General features: G+C 47.4%; 1 protein-coding gene across 3 annotated transcripts in view; it reads left to right on the forward strand.

The window, feature by feature from the left end:
• Nucleotides 1-13,251: 13,251 nt before the first annotated feature.
• iqsec1b (IQ motif and Sec7 domain ArfGEF 1b) overlaps nucleotides 13,252-16,055 on the forward strand; it is a 118,070-nt gene continuing 115,266 nt past the window's right edge. For 2 of the 3 annotated variants that reach the window (XM_081705773.1, XM_081705774.1), the window contains exon 1: nucleotides 13,252-13,885. In XM_081705773.1, coding sequence (XP_081561899.1) covers nucleotides 13,620-13,885 — 266 coding nt within the window. In that variant the 5' untranslated portion in view covers nucleotides 13,252-13,619. The remainder of the gene's footprint in view (nucleotides 13,886-16,055) is intronic. The other variant, XM_035520345.2, reaches the window with a different exon arrangement.

The following is a 16,055-nucleotide window of genomic DNA, read 5'->3' on the forward strand; positions in this document are numbered from 1 at the left end:
CCAAACCTTAAACAGAACGAAGGGGGACCTCATTTATATGGGGTTTTAATGGCCCCTCTGCTGGAATGAAGGGTCAGGGTTCATTCTGCATCTCGCACGCACCTGGCTATCAGTCGGCGGTGTCACAGGATGCTGTTCTGATTGATCACGTGTGCTGTCAGTGCAGAGAACTCCTCTGCCTGTCAGTAATGCATGTGTGCAGAGTCTTGGGACGGGCTGCTGGTTGTGGATGTGGCTTTTAATGCAACCCTCCCCCCCCGGGGATCTGATTCCTGTATCCTGAGCTGATTCCTGTATCTGCACACACACACACACACACACACACACACACACACACACACACACACACACACACATACACACACACATACAAACACACATACAAACACACACACACACAGGACTGCAGGTGCCTGTGTCCCTGGCTCTTAATGTAAGGTAAATGGAGGGGGATCAGAACACTACATGCTCGTGTCAGGCATCTGTACGTAACGTAGCCTCTGGACTTTTCTACAGTCAGAACAGAGTTCTATCGATTTTCCACGATACTTATCCACGGCCGCAGGTACGATCTCCTCTTCATTTCTAGGAATGATGGGTAATGGCCTTATTTGCGAGGCCTGTGTGGGAATTCTCCTTCCACCCCAGCAAGTGTAGATGTGATCCAGGTCTCTTCCCTGCTGGATTTCTCGAGTTCTTATTGTTATTATCCTTAGTGGAGCCTGACCTCTTCCCTGGTGCGTTGCCAGGCTGACAAGCTCGGTCCCTCCAGGGTGGTTAGACAGAGAGGCGGAGAGAGAACACCTCTTATGTAGAGGCGTTCTCCGCGGGTCTACACCGACAGCTGAGCGATGAGCTCTTGTGGAGGGATGTGCACTGCATGTGGTTCATGAGGTGACAGTCACGACGAGACAGAGAACTCTCCCCGGACGCGCCAGACATTAGCTCCTCGATTCTCAGTCCTCTTTTACCCTGCAGGTTTCGAAGTGTTTCAAGCTTCAAATTCACGCCCGTTCTGCTCCTGTGAAAACCATCATCTTTTTCTGACATTAATAAGTTATCGCCTCATGAAGGCTTTTCACGTCATCTGATAGCACTGTAGGTCACACACACACACACACACAGACACGTGCCTCTGCCAGCCAAAGTACAAGCCCTCCTGTGCGTGTTTCTGCAGTATGAAAGTCAGGTTTAACCGTTTCAATGTTGCCCAAATTCAATTTCCCAGTGTGACCCCGAGGCTAAGTTGGTTTAAATGAAAGATTGCAGTGTGGACTCTGAGTGCACACACTCAACTTAATGGACACCAGAGAGGCCGAGCGAAGCTAAGATGTCACTAACACCAGCCATCTCAAACGCGCTCAGATTCTGACGAAATTGTCTTAATAAAGTTATATGATCATAATTCCATTCACTGTCATTCATATAAAGTGACTGCACTGACTATGCACTGGATGATTAATCCCAGAACAGACTTATCTCTCTTTCTAATGTAGGTCACATACTATATATATATATATATATATATATATATATATATATATATATATATATATATATATATATATATGCACTACTGCACTACAGTATATGCAAAGTGAAAGACTCCTAAAATATTGTTTGCCTTCATTAAGCAAAATACCTTTAAAAAAAACCATGCAGACTAATTTTGCCAACCTAGTTTTCAAACCCGTGAAATTAGCTGGGCTAGTTTTGTGGAATAGCTGAATGCAATCTCATTTATGATGCTATTTGTCTGGGGTTTTTGTTTGGGGGGAGGCCTATTTGTGTTTTTATTTCACTGAGCAATGGTGACAGAACCAGCTGACTGCATCAGGCGAGCACTTTCTTTTTGTTCACTGTATTTTCGCAGGAGGTTTTTCATTAAGGGCAACCTTCGACTACAGAGCACACTGCACTGTCTTAAAGAGTTTTAAGGATTTATGAAGGATTTCAAAAAGATGGTACACATTTGATGATTAACATATAATTATGCAAAACACAGTGCAACTAATTATGCCCCAAATAAATACAAACACATGTGCATGCACGCAGACACACACACACACACACACACATACGTGCACACAAACACACACACACAAACTTCCCTCTGGCTATTGATTGCGCCTTGCAGCTGGTTGAAGACCAGAGACACTGTTCAGAGTCACGTTATGAGGCTGCATATGTAATTCAAAAATATGAATACAATCCCAATGATGGGGGAAGCTGAATGAACCCTTGAATCACAATCACAAAGCAGTTGCCTGTAACATCCTCACCGCGATCAACGAATTAGCAGTCGTGCCACTTGGTAATGCACATGGTGATGTCTTTGCTGTGCTAAGACAGGTACCTAATGACCTATAGGCTTGGCTGCAGATGCCATAGGTCTTACTGCTGTCTGTCTCCACTTGAGCCAAACTAATAGGGCTGTGGAGGGAAATGACCATCACTGTAACAGCTGACGATGCCATCGACGTGGCCGCCGTCCAATACATCCGCAGTCCAGATCGATCCTCTGGCTTTTGCTTTCAGCTGACAGCTCATCTCTGGGCTGATGTGCTATGCATGGAGCCATGGAGAGCGAGAGTGGCCAGTAGGGGGAGCCACTATCTCTGGGGATGCGTGAGCCCAAGAAGTGGCATTCTCATGAGAGATCCACCAGGGAAATGCTTCATAGTGACAACACTGGAATTAGCAGCTGGCTGCAGTTTTATCGCATTTCTCATATGTTCGGGTGCAAATGAACATTCAACACGCAAATTGTTTTTTTTTAATAATGACTTAGTAATAGTGTCGTACTGAGGATACTGTTGCTAATGTGTCTCACGGGAGCACGACACATTACTCCAGCTGTGAGTTGAGATGAGTTAGCTCACAGAATACCATGATGTCTATTGATGTACCCAATTACGACGAGATACCTTTTCTTAGGATGATGTTCTTGTTGTTGGCCTCTGTCTTAAGTAAAGTCGTGTCTCCCTGACTAGGGAGGCTATATCCAAGCGGCAGGAAGCCCCAGGAACACACTTTTTGGTCTCCCAGGACTTCTCACTGCTGGCCTCTGCTTGTAATTAGATTCCATCTCAAATCATGACACTCTGCATAATGAAATGTCAGAGGAACATTATTGAAATTATTATTAAGGCAAGAGGAACATTTTTGCAATCAATGGTTTGGGGTTTAAAACAGCACACGTTTCAGAAAGCGCTTTGGTTTGACGTCGCAATCAACAGCCTGCCAGTCTGAATGATCAGACAGCTTCCTAGCCTGTCATATCACATGACTCTGTTTTACCAGTTAGAACTAGAGTGGACAGAACAGGCAAGACAACATCTTAGTACATCTCAGCCTAATCTCCGTACGTCAGGAAGAGGGCCCGGCCTAGCGAGTTTAGCTTTGGCAAACCCTCATACAAATTAGTCTGCAGAGAGTGTCACTGATTATGTTTAATATGCACCACATGGATGTCAAAAACAATGACCAGCACGGAATGCACGGCACAACTCCGAGCTCCCTGGAGGTGCTGTCTGTGCCTCTGCTGCTAAGACACTTCAGGCCTGCCGCTGGTTTATTAACACGTGTACTGGGTCTGTTGTCTCCGATCTGGCAATGAGCAGCTTATGAATTGTTAATGGAAATGACTCTTCATAAATCTCGACGGCTCTGGGAATTGAGAGCCGGGTCTGACAACACGTCTGAGTGAGGATTACTCCAGGGTGCAAATAAGCATAGCCACCCTAATAGAAACAGAGCGCGCTCAGTGTAGACTCTGTGTCTACTATGATTTCCCGTGACAACATGCATGTGAGATCCAAACGGTCACCTCCAATTTATGTCCTAAATGTTTGTTTCATTACAGCGCCTCATTATTGTCCCGAGAGGATGGTCCGTTGTGAATTGGGCCCCAAACAGGAACATACGCTCTCTTCTCACCTACTCTGTAGTTCTTCATAAGCTTAACTGGGTCCTACTGTAGAGGCAGTGTCTGTTTACCTGAAGATGTCCACATACGTGAAGAAATCACCTTTAGAACTATTAACAGTGAACTTCAGAATGTGTTCCAGAAGGAGAAAACGGGAAAGGACAAGTGCAGACCGCTTCCTGCTTCTCCACACCTCCACCATGCACCTATCGAGCACAGCAATGGGAATCCCGAACCTAGAAGACGTCCCGCAGTGGGTCACGTGGACGCTTACGTTCACCGCTTATCATCCAGGGCCTCCCTATGGAGCTGCGTCGCGCGGTTCCGATGAGAAAACAGAGTTCTGGAGTCGGAATGAATTATCTAGCTTTTCATGGCTTACGTGGAGACTCCATGTGAGGATGAACACAGATGAAGTAGTTGGATTAAAGAGAGCTGCCATGCCTTTAGACAGAAGAACTCCACACTCGAATTCAGGATCTGGGAATGTCTACAGTCAGAGTGTCACATGGGTAAAGGAGAGGTCCCTTATATAAGTGTCCCGTATGAAAGTTACAATCTCAACTTTATTATAGTGAGTTATAGTGAATAAATGAGTATATGATATATGAATTATGTGTTTCCGTCCAGGTATAACCCGTTTCCGCCTCTGTTATAATTTAACGGATTTGAGCAAACACCTTCTGGAGGCCTTGTTTGTTGTCACAGGCAGGGAAGCTGAGCTGCAAGAAAGGAAGGAAGTGAAGGCACAGTGTCAAACATCAGCTTTAACTGTCTACAGCTGAATCAATACTCACACGGGCGCCGTAAACACCTGGCAGTATATACACAGTGCAAACACAGTTTCTCTGTCTTGGGCCTGACTGAGCGACCCGCACAGTTGTTCGTCGACACCTCTACGGTAACTGGGCGCAGCTCCGCTCTGTTCAGGGAGCTGGACCGATTTAAAGACCGCCACACACTCAGAGGTGGACAGGCGTTGAGGCTCGTACATCTCTGGTCGGCTTTGTAAATGTTGGAACTTGAAATGATGGGTCGAGCAGCCTGGAGGACATGTGGATACACACAACTACTGATTTTCTCACCTTCTGTACATTTGGTTGTATTGCACTCCTATAGTGGGTGCAATTGCATGTGTATGTGATAATAAAAAAAATACTCGCTCTTCACTATTTCATGCTGAGTGTTTTGGTAAATTGTAGAAAATTACCTACACTGATGGTGTAGATTTAGCTGGAAAATTGGGGAGATAAATAAGCTCTCATGCATAATGTATTCTGCAGTATCTCAAAATCTTCTTTATATTTCAGTGTTTCTTCTCATCTGAGCAATTTATTTCAGCAAGAACGGGCAATGAACGGGCAATGATCAAAAACAGTTTCCAGAGGTCAGGTGCCAGCGGCGATGCGACAGGGATCGGTCATGGAAGCGGGCCGATCAGAGCAAGCGCAGAAAGAATGCAGCGCGGCGGTGAAGATCTCGGGCTGTGGTGGCGGGTTCTCCATTTTCCCAGAATGACTCCTTCTACAGCCGGCAACACGGCAAGTCTGTCCTCTTTAAATCACATCATCACTACTGACAAGGCAAATGGTGGATGCAGGGATATTGGCTCTGTACTTGTAGAAGAGGAAAATAAACACATCGACAACATCACTCTCAAACCAAAGCCATCATCGACGGCGGTTTCAACCATTGGTGGGTTCGGGAGAACGTCCAGGGTCCAGGGGTTTAATGAGGATCTGCTAGTCAGCCTGCAAACACCCAGAAAAGCTGGGGCTCTCCCAATCGAGCCATGTCTCCCCCTAATATGGACTCTAATTGGCCTGTTCCAGTTCGAGAGACAGGGACTCTCTGTCAAACCCCGCCGCCCCCGTCTGTGAGATGACCGGGATCACAGAGGCGAGGCTACAGAAGCAGAAGCTGAAGAAAGGCTGCATGGTCTGTTACTCCCTCTGCCACATTAGTCAGTTTACACTGCATCTAAACAAAGACCAATGAGCGCCCGTATTATGAGTGGCCTCAAGTCTCTATAGCTAAAGAGTTCCTGTTTGTGGAAGAGTGGACAATACTGGCTGCTCTCATTGGTTGATTCCAGAGAAAGTGTAACACTGATTACTCTCATAGGTTGATTTCAGAGGTGACTCAGGTGGCTCCTCAACAGCCATTTGCTCTTAGATAAAGATACTGTAAAACATTCAGACTTGTTACCTTCTATGGAGGAACTTCCATCACTGAAGCAGATTCTGTGTTAAAGCCAAAGACTGTTATGAATGGGAGCATAAGCAAAATTACATCTAAAAGACTAGTTACAAAACCGCTTACTGTTCTTTTCTGAAACTGTGAGAAAAAAAAATGCTGCCATAGCTCAGTTGGTGAAAACGAAGAGAAACAAATGAGTTGTATAGCATTACTAATACGTGGACTCTATAGTGATGTTGAAATTGACTTTACCAATCACCTTAAACTCTTGAATTAGGACAAAGTAGAACCTCCCAGCTGCCTGTGGTGTCTCTCTGGAGTCATGTCAATCAAACCTCTATCCATGACTATGATGACGAGGAGAGAACTGATTAGCATTAAATCACAATTTAAATCTATAATCAATCGTGTGTTTATATTGGGCAAAAATTAAGTATTCCATCATTTATGCTCAGTTTAAGTAAATTCAAAATTCAGTCACATTACATGACAGACAGTGTGGACTAGGTGGCATACGATGTGGGAACGTCTGGGATTATGTATGACATCTGATTGGTTAAGGTTAGCTACTGGGATGCTGGTAAGTAAGATCTGATTGGTTAAGATCTGATTGTGGTTTCCACATGCTACAGAACACTCGTGTTGTTAATTAATCTAAACAGTAACCATTACTCAATCCAGAGACATTCACTGCTCACCTGAGGTGTATATAGACTGGACCTAGCAAGCATGCATTAGCAAAGTAACTGGCTATGTTCACATTACACCCCTTAAATCTCAGTTGCGATGTCTTCCTGAGATATGATCACTTTTTTGTCTTAACGTTTTGGAAGTCAGCGGTGCAAGTAGACCATTTTCCTGAAAAGAACCTCAAATGCGCCTGTCTGACACAACATCAAAGACATATTTGTGGTCAGTGTACCGATCAGTGATAAAGCCAAATAAAATGAAACTGGCGAAATGGATGAAGTAGAGTCGGCGCAGAGTGTCTCTGATAGTTCATGAGCTGTTGATGTGAGAGGCCAGGAGACAGAGCTGTGGCCAGTCTGGCAGCACAGAGACGTGGACAAAGAACTATGTCTGCGCTGTGAAGTGTGATTTAAAAAAAGATTTGAATTTAGATATGACAGTTTTCATTGTGTTTTCATAGCCACAGGTCAGAACGCCATGTATAACTGAGAACCACATACGAAAGAGACCTAAATGTGGATTGAAAAGATGAAAGTTTTGTATTTGCACTGCCTAGAAAAAAAATCTGCGTGACATGAAAGTACAAACGAAACAAACCGGAAGGATGCGGTGCGCTTCCATCCTGTAGTGTGAATGCTGGCGTCCCCTTTTCCGAGCAGTTTGATCCTCAAACCGCTTTACCATTCGTCGTTTCGGAAGACACGGCATTTTGGAAGTAACCCCCATTTTGAAGTTGTCTCACTCTGATTAGTAAACGCACCCTCACTGTTATACACCTGTGCCCTGCTAATGTCCGTTGTGCTCATCGCTACCCTTCATCACTTCATCAAGCCCTTTCTGAGCTGGGGGGTGTGAAAGCAGTATGGAGAACACACCTGCTTGGCAAGGGGGGGTGGCACCAGGGCGGATCTAAACCCAATCCCCGTCGGATTTCCAAACGTTGACCTTTAACTGTAGGGCTGGCAGGTGCTGTACGTCATGCAAACCCAACATGCTTTTCAGTTCCATGTTGTAGCCCTGCGTGATTCTGTAGCAAACCGAACGACCACTGATGAAACAGCTAAAGCCTATTTATAGTCCGGTGGAGGGTAATGAGGTGGGACAAACCAATCTTCCGCTCGCCGCCATGAGTTGACCGGCAGTGGCTCTTAATTTGTTTTCCTGCATGCATCGAGGAGCCCTAGAAAAGAAAAACAGTTCGCTGCATTTAAGAAGAGGTCGTGACCTGTTACCCAGCCGTTGTTTTACCGTTGCACAGGAGCGGGCAGAGCCATACCGGGAATGTTGCTGTGTACATTTCATTCCTTGGGTTCTGTAATGTTAAGCTCTCACCGTAAGCCAACCACCACCCCTGAACAGGATTCTGGTGCCTGCTTCACCCTCACACAGAGACAGCGGGGTGCTGAAGCCAGCCGGCGTCAGTGGTCCAGGCTCAGTTTCCCCATGCCTGCCCATCACGCTACACTTCTATCCCTCTTACTGTCACAGCTCCGGCGCAGCGGTGACCCGAGAGAGCGCTTTTGAATAGAAAATAAAAAGCAGAAAAGATCAGCAAGAAATAGCGCTGCAGTGACTGATGATGGGGAAATGGAGAAATCGATCCGCCCGCAGTTGCGAGCGTCTCGGATAATATCATGCACAGGCTCTGTGGTTTTTCTTACAAATAAATATCTTTTCTGCCTGCCTGTTGAAGGAGTTGTATAACCTTCTTCCTGTATAGCTGGCTCAGAGTGGGCCAACCCTGAAATGAGGTGGACTGACTTCCTTTCACTACTATAGTGTACATTTGAGCGCAATGGACTGACTTCCTTTCACTACTATAGTGTACATTTGAGCGCAATGGACTGACTTCCTTTCACTACTATAGTGTACATTTGAGCGCAATGGACTGACTTCCTTTCACTACTATAGTGTACATTTGAGCGCAATGGACTGACTTCCTTTCACTACTATAGTGTACATTTGAGCGCAATGGTACAATATAGAAAAAGCTACGTTAAGCTTTGATGTGCAAAAATAAAATAACGATTATTTTTTTATTCACCCTCCGGTAACTTAGACAGGACTTCACAGATTTCTGAACCTGTGTTTGGACATGGGTCGCGGCTTCTGTGCAAATTCCGCGTCACGGTATCGCGAGCTTGACTGGGGGAGACTGAATAAGACCATGCAGAGCTGTTGTTCCTCTTCTTACTCCCAGAACCTCGTGCGCACATCAGTCTCACCTCGCCGCGACCCCAGACCTGCAGGTGGCCCCAGCGCCGGAGACAAGCCCGAGCCTAACGAGGTCATCACCGAAGATGAAAGAGCCCACTCAGACGGCTCCTCCTGGAGCGCCTCAGCGGCGCGCCAGGCTGCCAAACGCGCCGTGAGACACGGGCGCCACTTACGCGCACAGGAGAAAGAGGGCATGCCGCCTGCCCGAAATCACAGCGCTAAATTTAACCCGACACTAACAGGCCCCTGGTCAACCTCCGACCGTTTGGCACATGAGAGCGGACGGGTTTGCGTGCGGAGGTGAAGAGGATACGGAGGAAGACAGAGGTGGGAGGGGAAGACATTCCTCTCCAGACCCTCGGGGATGTGGCTGGCATAGCAACGGTTTCACGACAGCAGCTAGGATACGCGGCAAATGTATTCGAGCTGAATCAAATCCAGGCGGAGGACTCATTTCACTCTAGAAATTAGCCTGAAATTTTCTTGACATGCTGATGGTTAGTTTAAATTTTGAAGCATGTGTGAGATGACCTGAAAACAAAGTACGCTGATTACCACAAATTCAACTGAATCCAAGACACACGCACACACACACACACACACACACACACACACACACACACACACACACACACACACACACACACACAGACAGGAGGACACAGTCTCTAAATTCTGGTCTGGTACAGACTCATTCCTAGATGATTGTGGTGGGTTTTCTAGACAGAGAGTAGACCCAGAGGAGTGAGTTGGGCTGCTGATGACACCATACAGGTACACTGGCCTGTCTTTTACTGGCTTTTGTGTTATAAACACAAAACAATTTGCTGCTCTAATCTGTTAGAAAAGAACAGGTAGGGTACTAATTATGCAACCTTCGTGAGAATAAAAGCTTCAATGTATGTATGTATGTGTGCGTGCGTGCGTGCGAGAGAGAGAGAGAGAGAGAGAGAGAGAGAGAGAGAGAGAGAGAGAGAGAGAGAGAGAGAGAGAGAGCATTCTGTCATTGTTTTCTTTAGGAATACACAGGCTCACCCTGCCAGACACCGGATGCTTTCTGACACATCTTAGTCTCCCGATGAAAAAGTGTTGGAAGCACAAGCCATATGGTGGAGATGGCTGTATAAACACAGCATGGCCGGCGTTCCGCAGCCGTTGCCCACGTCGCCGCGCACTCTCGTGGGAGGGGAAGGACGAGCCTCCGGTAGAGCTTGTTAAAGAACACAGACGTCTTTCCCGAGCTTCCCTGCTGCTCGCAAGCAGCCATAAAAGCCTCGCACATGCAGTGTGAGTGACAGACGAGCACTTCGCCTCACGCCAGGGCCGCGTGGCTAGCACGTGCTGCTCTGTCCGCCTCGTTCCCTGCCAGCGGTGCACCGTCAGCGCACCTCTCCTACGCATGCACAAAGAGGGCCTCGTGATCGATACGCGCCTTCTCCGGAATTAGCGGCAGCTAAAACAAAACAAAAAAACAACAAGCCATTACAGGGATTGTTGCGGTTTTATTTATTTCGCTTCTCCCCGCCTTCACTGCAGGGTAAGCCGAGCCGAGCGCGCGGGGTATCGATGGGTAAAACCGTATTGGCGGCATCGTAACAATACGGCACGGAGTCTAGCCGACGGAATAAATGCAACCCAGAACGCGTGTTCCTTTGACCCGGGAAGCTGGAGGGAGAGACACTTCACTTGCGGTGGAGAAACGGCGAGTCCTGAAGTTATCCTGCAGGACACAAGCAGCTACGGGACCGCCGCGGAGCGGTTCTCTGATCTCCCGGTGCAAACCAGGGCCGGCCCTGGCGTGTGCGCACATCCACGGACAGTTATTACACCAGGCCCAGTTGTAATTCTGCTTTGTATTTTAAACTCATAGATGGATGTTATTTTTAAAACGGGTGCTTCTGAATGAACACAGCTACCGAAAGGCTAGCTAATGTGTTGTCATCGTCACACCAAGTTGATCTCACTGATGAGAAATTTCTGAGGCTTTAACACGAAGCAAACTTGGCGTAATCGAGCTCCCGTGAAAGGCAAACTTTCCAAGTCACACATTCACACTAAGTCGATACCGCGAAGGCCGATGCCAGCTGGTTAGGTCTGCTCAGGCTTCAGCTAGGGTTGCCATGGCTTTGGGTTTCAGCTAGACAGTACGGTTTTCAGATCCATATTCTAGTTCTTATGCCAAAGGTTTATGTGCAAGATTAATGCAAACATTACATTTCTCTAATGCAATCATTCAATTTCTTTTTGTTATGATAAAACATATATAGTAGTCACCATAAACAGTAGCGAGGGATTACAGCTAACAGTCATGACTCCAGCTGGTGCAGTGACAGAATGATTTACCACAGAGAGGGCCGTGGGGCAGAGACAGAAGAGATGGAGTGGAATGGTGAGAGAGAGAGAGAGAGAGAGAGAGAAATTGATGAAAACACAGCCTCTCTCTGCAACCCACAAATTTGACAGTATGTTCCTGGACGAGTATAAAAAGAACGAAACATTATTTTGAGCCAATTTTTTACGTCTTTCAGCAGTTCTGAAAGGATCAAAGCAAATAACAGCCTTTTTCTTTTCTTCTGCAGATTATCAAAGAGAAGAGTCTCTCTCACAGTGTCTCTCTTTCTCTCTGCACATATACGGGGAGACGTTGTAGCTCGTTAATAGACGGATCTCTTTAAGTTCCTCTAACACAAATCTGTGGTACGGTGTGTTGAGGAGGCCCGACTTGGTTTATGTAATCCCTTTGTGCAAGTCAGGAGTGTGCGGCTGGATCTGGGCTGCGGCACAAAGCCGCGCGCCTGAAAAGGCTGAAAAGAATGGGCAAACCGTGTCTCGTGCAAACTGACCGGAGCACGTCCGATGTCTGGGGCTGTTATTCTACCCCCACGATTTGCAGGCTGAATACCTCCCCGACTTAGAAAGAACAAAGGCCCGTAGCACCAAGCACAGGACCAGGGGGCAACCAGTGGAAAAGAACCCCTTTCTCTGCAAATACACCACTAGAAATGTGTGTAAAAATCCTCCTGCATGTTCACCTGCTTCAGACTGAATTTTCTTATATTGAAAAATCGCTTTTTTTTTTTTGTTACACAGCGCCGTCGGAACAAAGCCACGCTCTGGTCCTGTGTTTCCGAGTTAAAATGTCAGAATGGGAGACGAATAAATGGAATGCAGAGGTTTCTAAAAATATCTTTGCGCTGAAAGGAGGCAGACCTCGTCAGATGCGCCGCGGTCCCGGCGCGGCGGCGCTTTCAGGTTTTTAAGATCACAGGCGCCGTAGTGTGAATTGTGCACGTTGTCTTTCGCTTCGCGCTCGTTAGCTACGTAGTGCGCGCGAGTGAAGCCGCAGACCTGGAGGGCACCGGAAAGGAGTCTTGGGAGCGCCTGCACTCACGAGAGCATCTCCGTGACTCCTCTGTTCCGCGATCAGCGCCTTTACTTTATGCACTCGGAGTCCGTATTTAGCTACTCCATCTACATCTCGATCCCGAGCGCTGAGGGTGTGTGTGGCATGGGCGTGCTGGCTTGAGCTCGCTCTGAGGTTTTCACGGGGCACGGGACTTGTGTTGGTTGTGTGGTGGGTTCTGTTTTAGTTCATTACGGTGTCACGCTAATCAGCTCTCGTCACATTCAGGAGGACGGAAACCGATCGAGACGAGACGCACATCTGGACTATTTATTTATGACCCCTTCATGCCATCTCCTAAGATAACCACTAGGAGGAGACCAATGAATTTGCACCAATGAGGGAAATTGGGGGAAAAACAAACAAAGAAAGAAAGAAACAAACAAACAAAAAGCACACCTTATTTCACTCTAATATTAAATTATAGTATACTTATTTATTTTTTGTAATGTTGGCTTATTATTTGTATAGCACATATAAAACCAATTAATTAAAAATAATAAAAATTCGGGTGTCTAAATACTTAGTAAATGCATAAACCTTTTGTCTGATTAAGCTCAGCAGTGCGTAAGACTACAGTTAATGCGAGACATATATCACTCACTGGTTTTACAGACTACACGGGTGAACTTAAAATCTCAATTAAATAGTTACTGCGCTGCAGGGACTGGCGGGTTACAGTAAAAGGTAACACGTGACCAGCCCACATAATTGCACGGAAACGCAGTGTGGGAGTGGCTTGGAAATCCTGGACGGCACCGGCAGTGCACGAGCGCGCACTTGTTGCTCGTGCGAGGATGGAGGCACGTTTCCCACGCGCCGGCGATTGGCGTGGCCTCTCGCGCGCCTCTCGCGGTCCGCTGCGCTTAAGCCAGTTGACTCGCCTCTGGAAGTTAACGGGGCCCGTGTTAACGGGCCTTCCACTGAAGGGTTAAGTGCACTCCCGTCCCCAGAGCAGTTTGCGGAGCTCCGTTATTGCGGTGCAGAGCCCGTGGACGGCGCGCCGCGGCGGACGCGCGCCCAGCCAACTTCTCCACTCGACCAATCGCCACCAAACATAAACAATGGCGTGGAGAGAGGAGTTGGATTTTGACGGCGCACAAGCCTAACACCACCACCACCACCACCACCCCCGCCCCTCTCCTCCACCCCCCGGCGGCAGCAAAGCTCCGTGAATTGCCCATGGATGGGTATTTCGCGTACGTCGAGATGGAAGCCCCGACCGAAAATCCCAGCAAGGCGGCGGAATTCCTAAAGGAGCTCAATAAAATCATCGAGACACAGCAGGGCTTGCTGGAGAGGCAAAGGAGCCGCATCGAGGAGCTGGAACAGCAAGTGTCCGATCTGTGTCACGAAAACGCGGGTTTGAAGGACCAGCACCAACGACACCTGGCTTCCTGCAGGCTCTCCGCGCTGGGTGCCATCAAAGAGAACGTCACGCAGGAGAAGTAAGCGCCTACTTTTGCGAGCAATCGACCGCGACTGTTTGACTTTGAATGACACATCTCACGTGTGGCCGGTCGTAACGGGCGAAGTGTAAGCATAAAGTGCACGGGCAGACTAGACTCGCGCTGTGGGACAGGATAAAGTAGTGTAGGTAAGCGCGCTACGCACGCCGTGGCGAGCGCTCTGTCCGCCTTAAACAATAATGATGATGATAATAATAATAAATTGCAACTAGCAATGTCGATATTCCGATAGAGTCTAGTGTCAAGTCAGTGAAAAGGCTGCTGTTAAATCCCTGTAATCTCGCCTGCTGTGTCGGGTGGAGCTGCTGGCTCGAGTTTGAACTGAACTCGTGCAAAAAATCATCGCGTGGCCAGCTCGTATGAATTATTCTTGTGATCGGGTCTGTTTAGCGTTTTATCCCATCGGACCATCCGTGTCAAACAAATGTAAATGTGCTGACATATTATATTAATATTCGAAAATAAACCTTTATCTTTGTAGCCAATTTCACTGCGTAATGGGTAAGAATTGAGGATATGAGACATCAGAGCGTGCGTGCGGCTCATATCAGTTCCCTCATTGTTGGGACACCTTATAGTCCTGTAAATGAAATGCCGTTATTATTTCTCGTGAAATGTGGTGTTATTTCATGTAACGGTATTTATTCACTAAGGAGGACTATCGTGGTCGCTATCCCCCTACAATCCGGTGATCCAGTTGTGATAAACTGGTCCCTTGGATTCGGTCTTGTGCTGGTTTGTCTACATCATGAAATTGTGTCGAATCGGATTTTTTCTAAAGCCGGTCCAAAGTCTTTGCCGCCCATCACTTTTACGCTGCACTGTGGGGCTTGATGTCGATCGATGTGGGCGGGGATCTAAATGTCATCTGTCTTTAGCGTACTGTATTTTCTGCGTTACGGTAAACCCCGAACTTCTCGTGGAGCAGGCCGGCTACTATTTCTCCGGTCGGTTGCGAGGGGTTGAACGGAGTCGGACCTTGGTGTACTCGTGCGTCTCCATTTCGCAAAGATGTTGCTACTGTAGATTAATATTGCGCGTGCTGCCAATGAACCAGTCTGTACTGTGCCGCTAATGTCACTTCAACCCATCACTTTTCTTACACAGTCGTGCCGATCACGATAACACAGCTGGGCTTCCTCTTTCCGACGGGTTCTTCCGTGCGCTCGCCGCGTTAGTCTCTTAAATGGATTTATAGCAGAGTGTGTGTTAATCCGGGATATTTTAAGGGATGTTGCGTAAGCTTTCGGACGAGTAGGGCGCATTCTTCTGCTTAGACCCAGTTTCATCCTGTTGGACGTGAACTTTGTTTTTGGATCGATCCTCCCTCCCCACGGGGCCTCTGGACTGCACTGCTGTTTCCACGGGACGCGCGTCCCCTTCGCAGCGCGCTTCCGCCGGTTTAGCTGAACGGGATGCTCCGACGCGCCCAGCCCACTGTCAGCCCTGTCTCGGTACTGTACTGCAACGCGGAAGACCACTGTAGCGAGACATGCTGACCTCCCTCCGTTTAGCTCGCGCGCTGTGTACAGTGCTCCTGCCTCTCTGCGCCCTGCCCACGGTGGCTTAATCCCAGCCACCGCATGAGCTGGTGCTGTTCCCAAATTCCAATTCAGGAGCATTTGGCACTGGGCAGAATAAATGTCAATCAGAGGGAACGAATTCAGCACCGGGTGACGGGCCCCTGACAGTGACCGCAGATGTGCGGGGTTTTTTTTGTCTTCATTATGCAGCACTTTTTCATTGAGCTACACACAGCTCCTCCTCAACATCTGACGTGAAAGCGTGCCAGGCAGTATGCCATTGGCAGAGGCCTGAGATTGTGGCTGCTGGATTCTCGGGGAGGAACCGTTTCTCTCCTGGATAGCCTACATTAGTTGCGTTCTGTTATCTTTCGCTGTGATGGCAAAGAAAGAAAGAAAGATTGTAAACATATAATTTGAACAGTTTAATTTGATGTTACAAAAACCAAAGACCAAAACAAAGGCTTAAATATAGGACTAGCATGACTTCCGCACCCCATCGCCTCTGAAGCTGGCGTGAGGAACAGAACAGCACTGAGACGTGCGATCTAGTTAAGCTTTGTTCTCAGTGGGAATGAGGTACACATTTTCAGGAACTAAACGCAAAAAAAGAAGAACATGTCATT

Source organism: Electrophorus electricus, chromosome 22 (genome assembly GCF_041902795.1).
Source record: "Electrophorus electricus isolate QZ-2024a chromosome 22, ASM4190279v1, whole genome shotgun sequence".
Classification (NCBI taxonomy): domain Eukaryota; kingdom Metazoa; phylum Chordata; class Actinopteri; order Gymnotiformes; family Gymnotidae; genus Electrophorus; species Electrophorus electricus.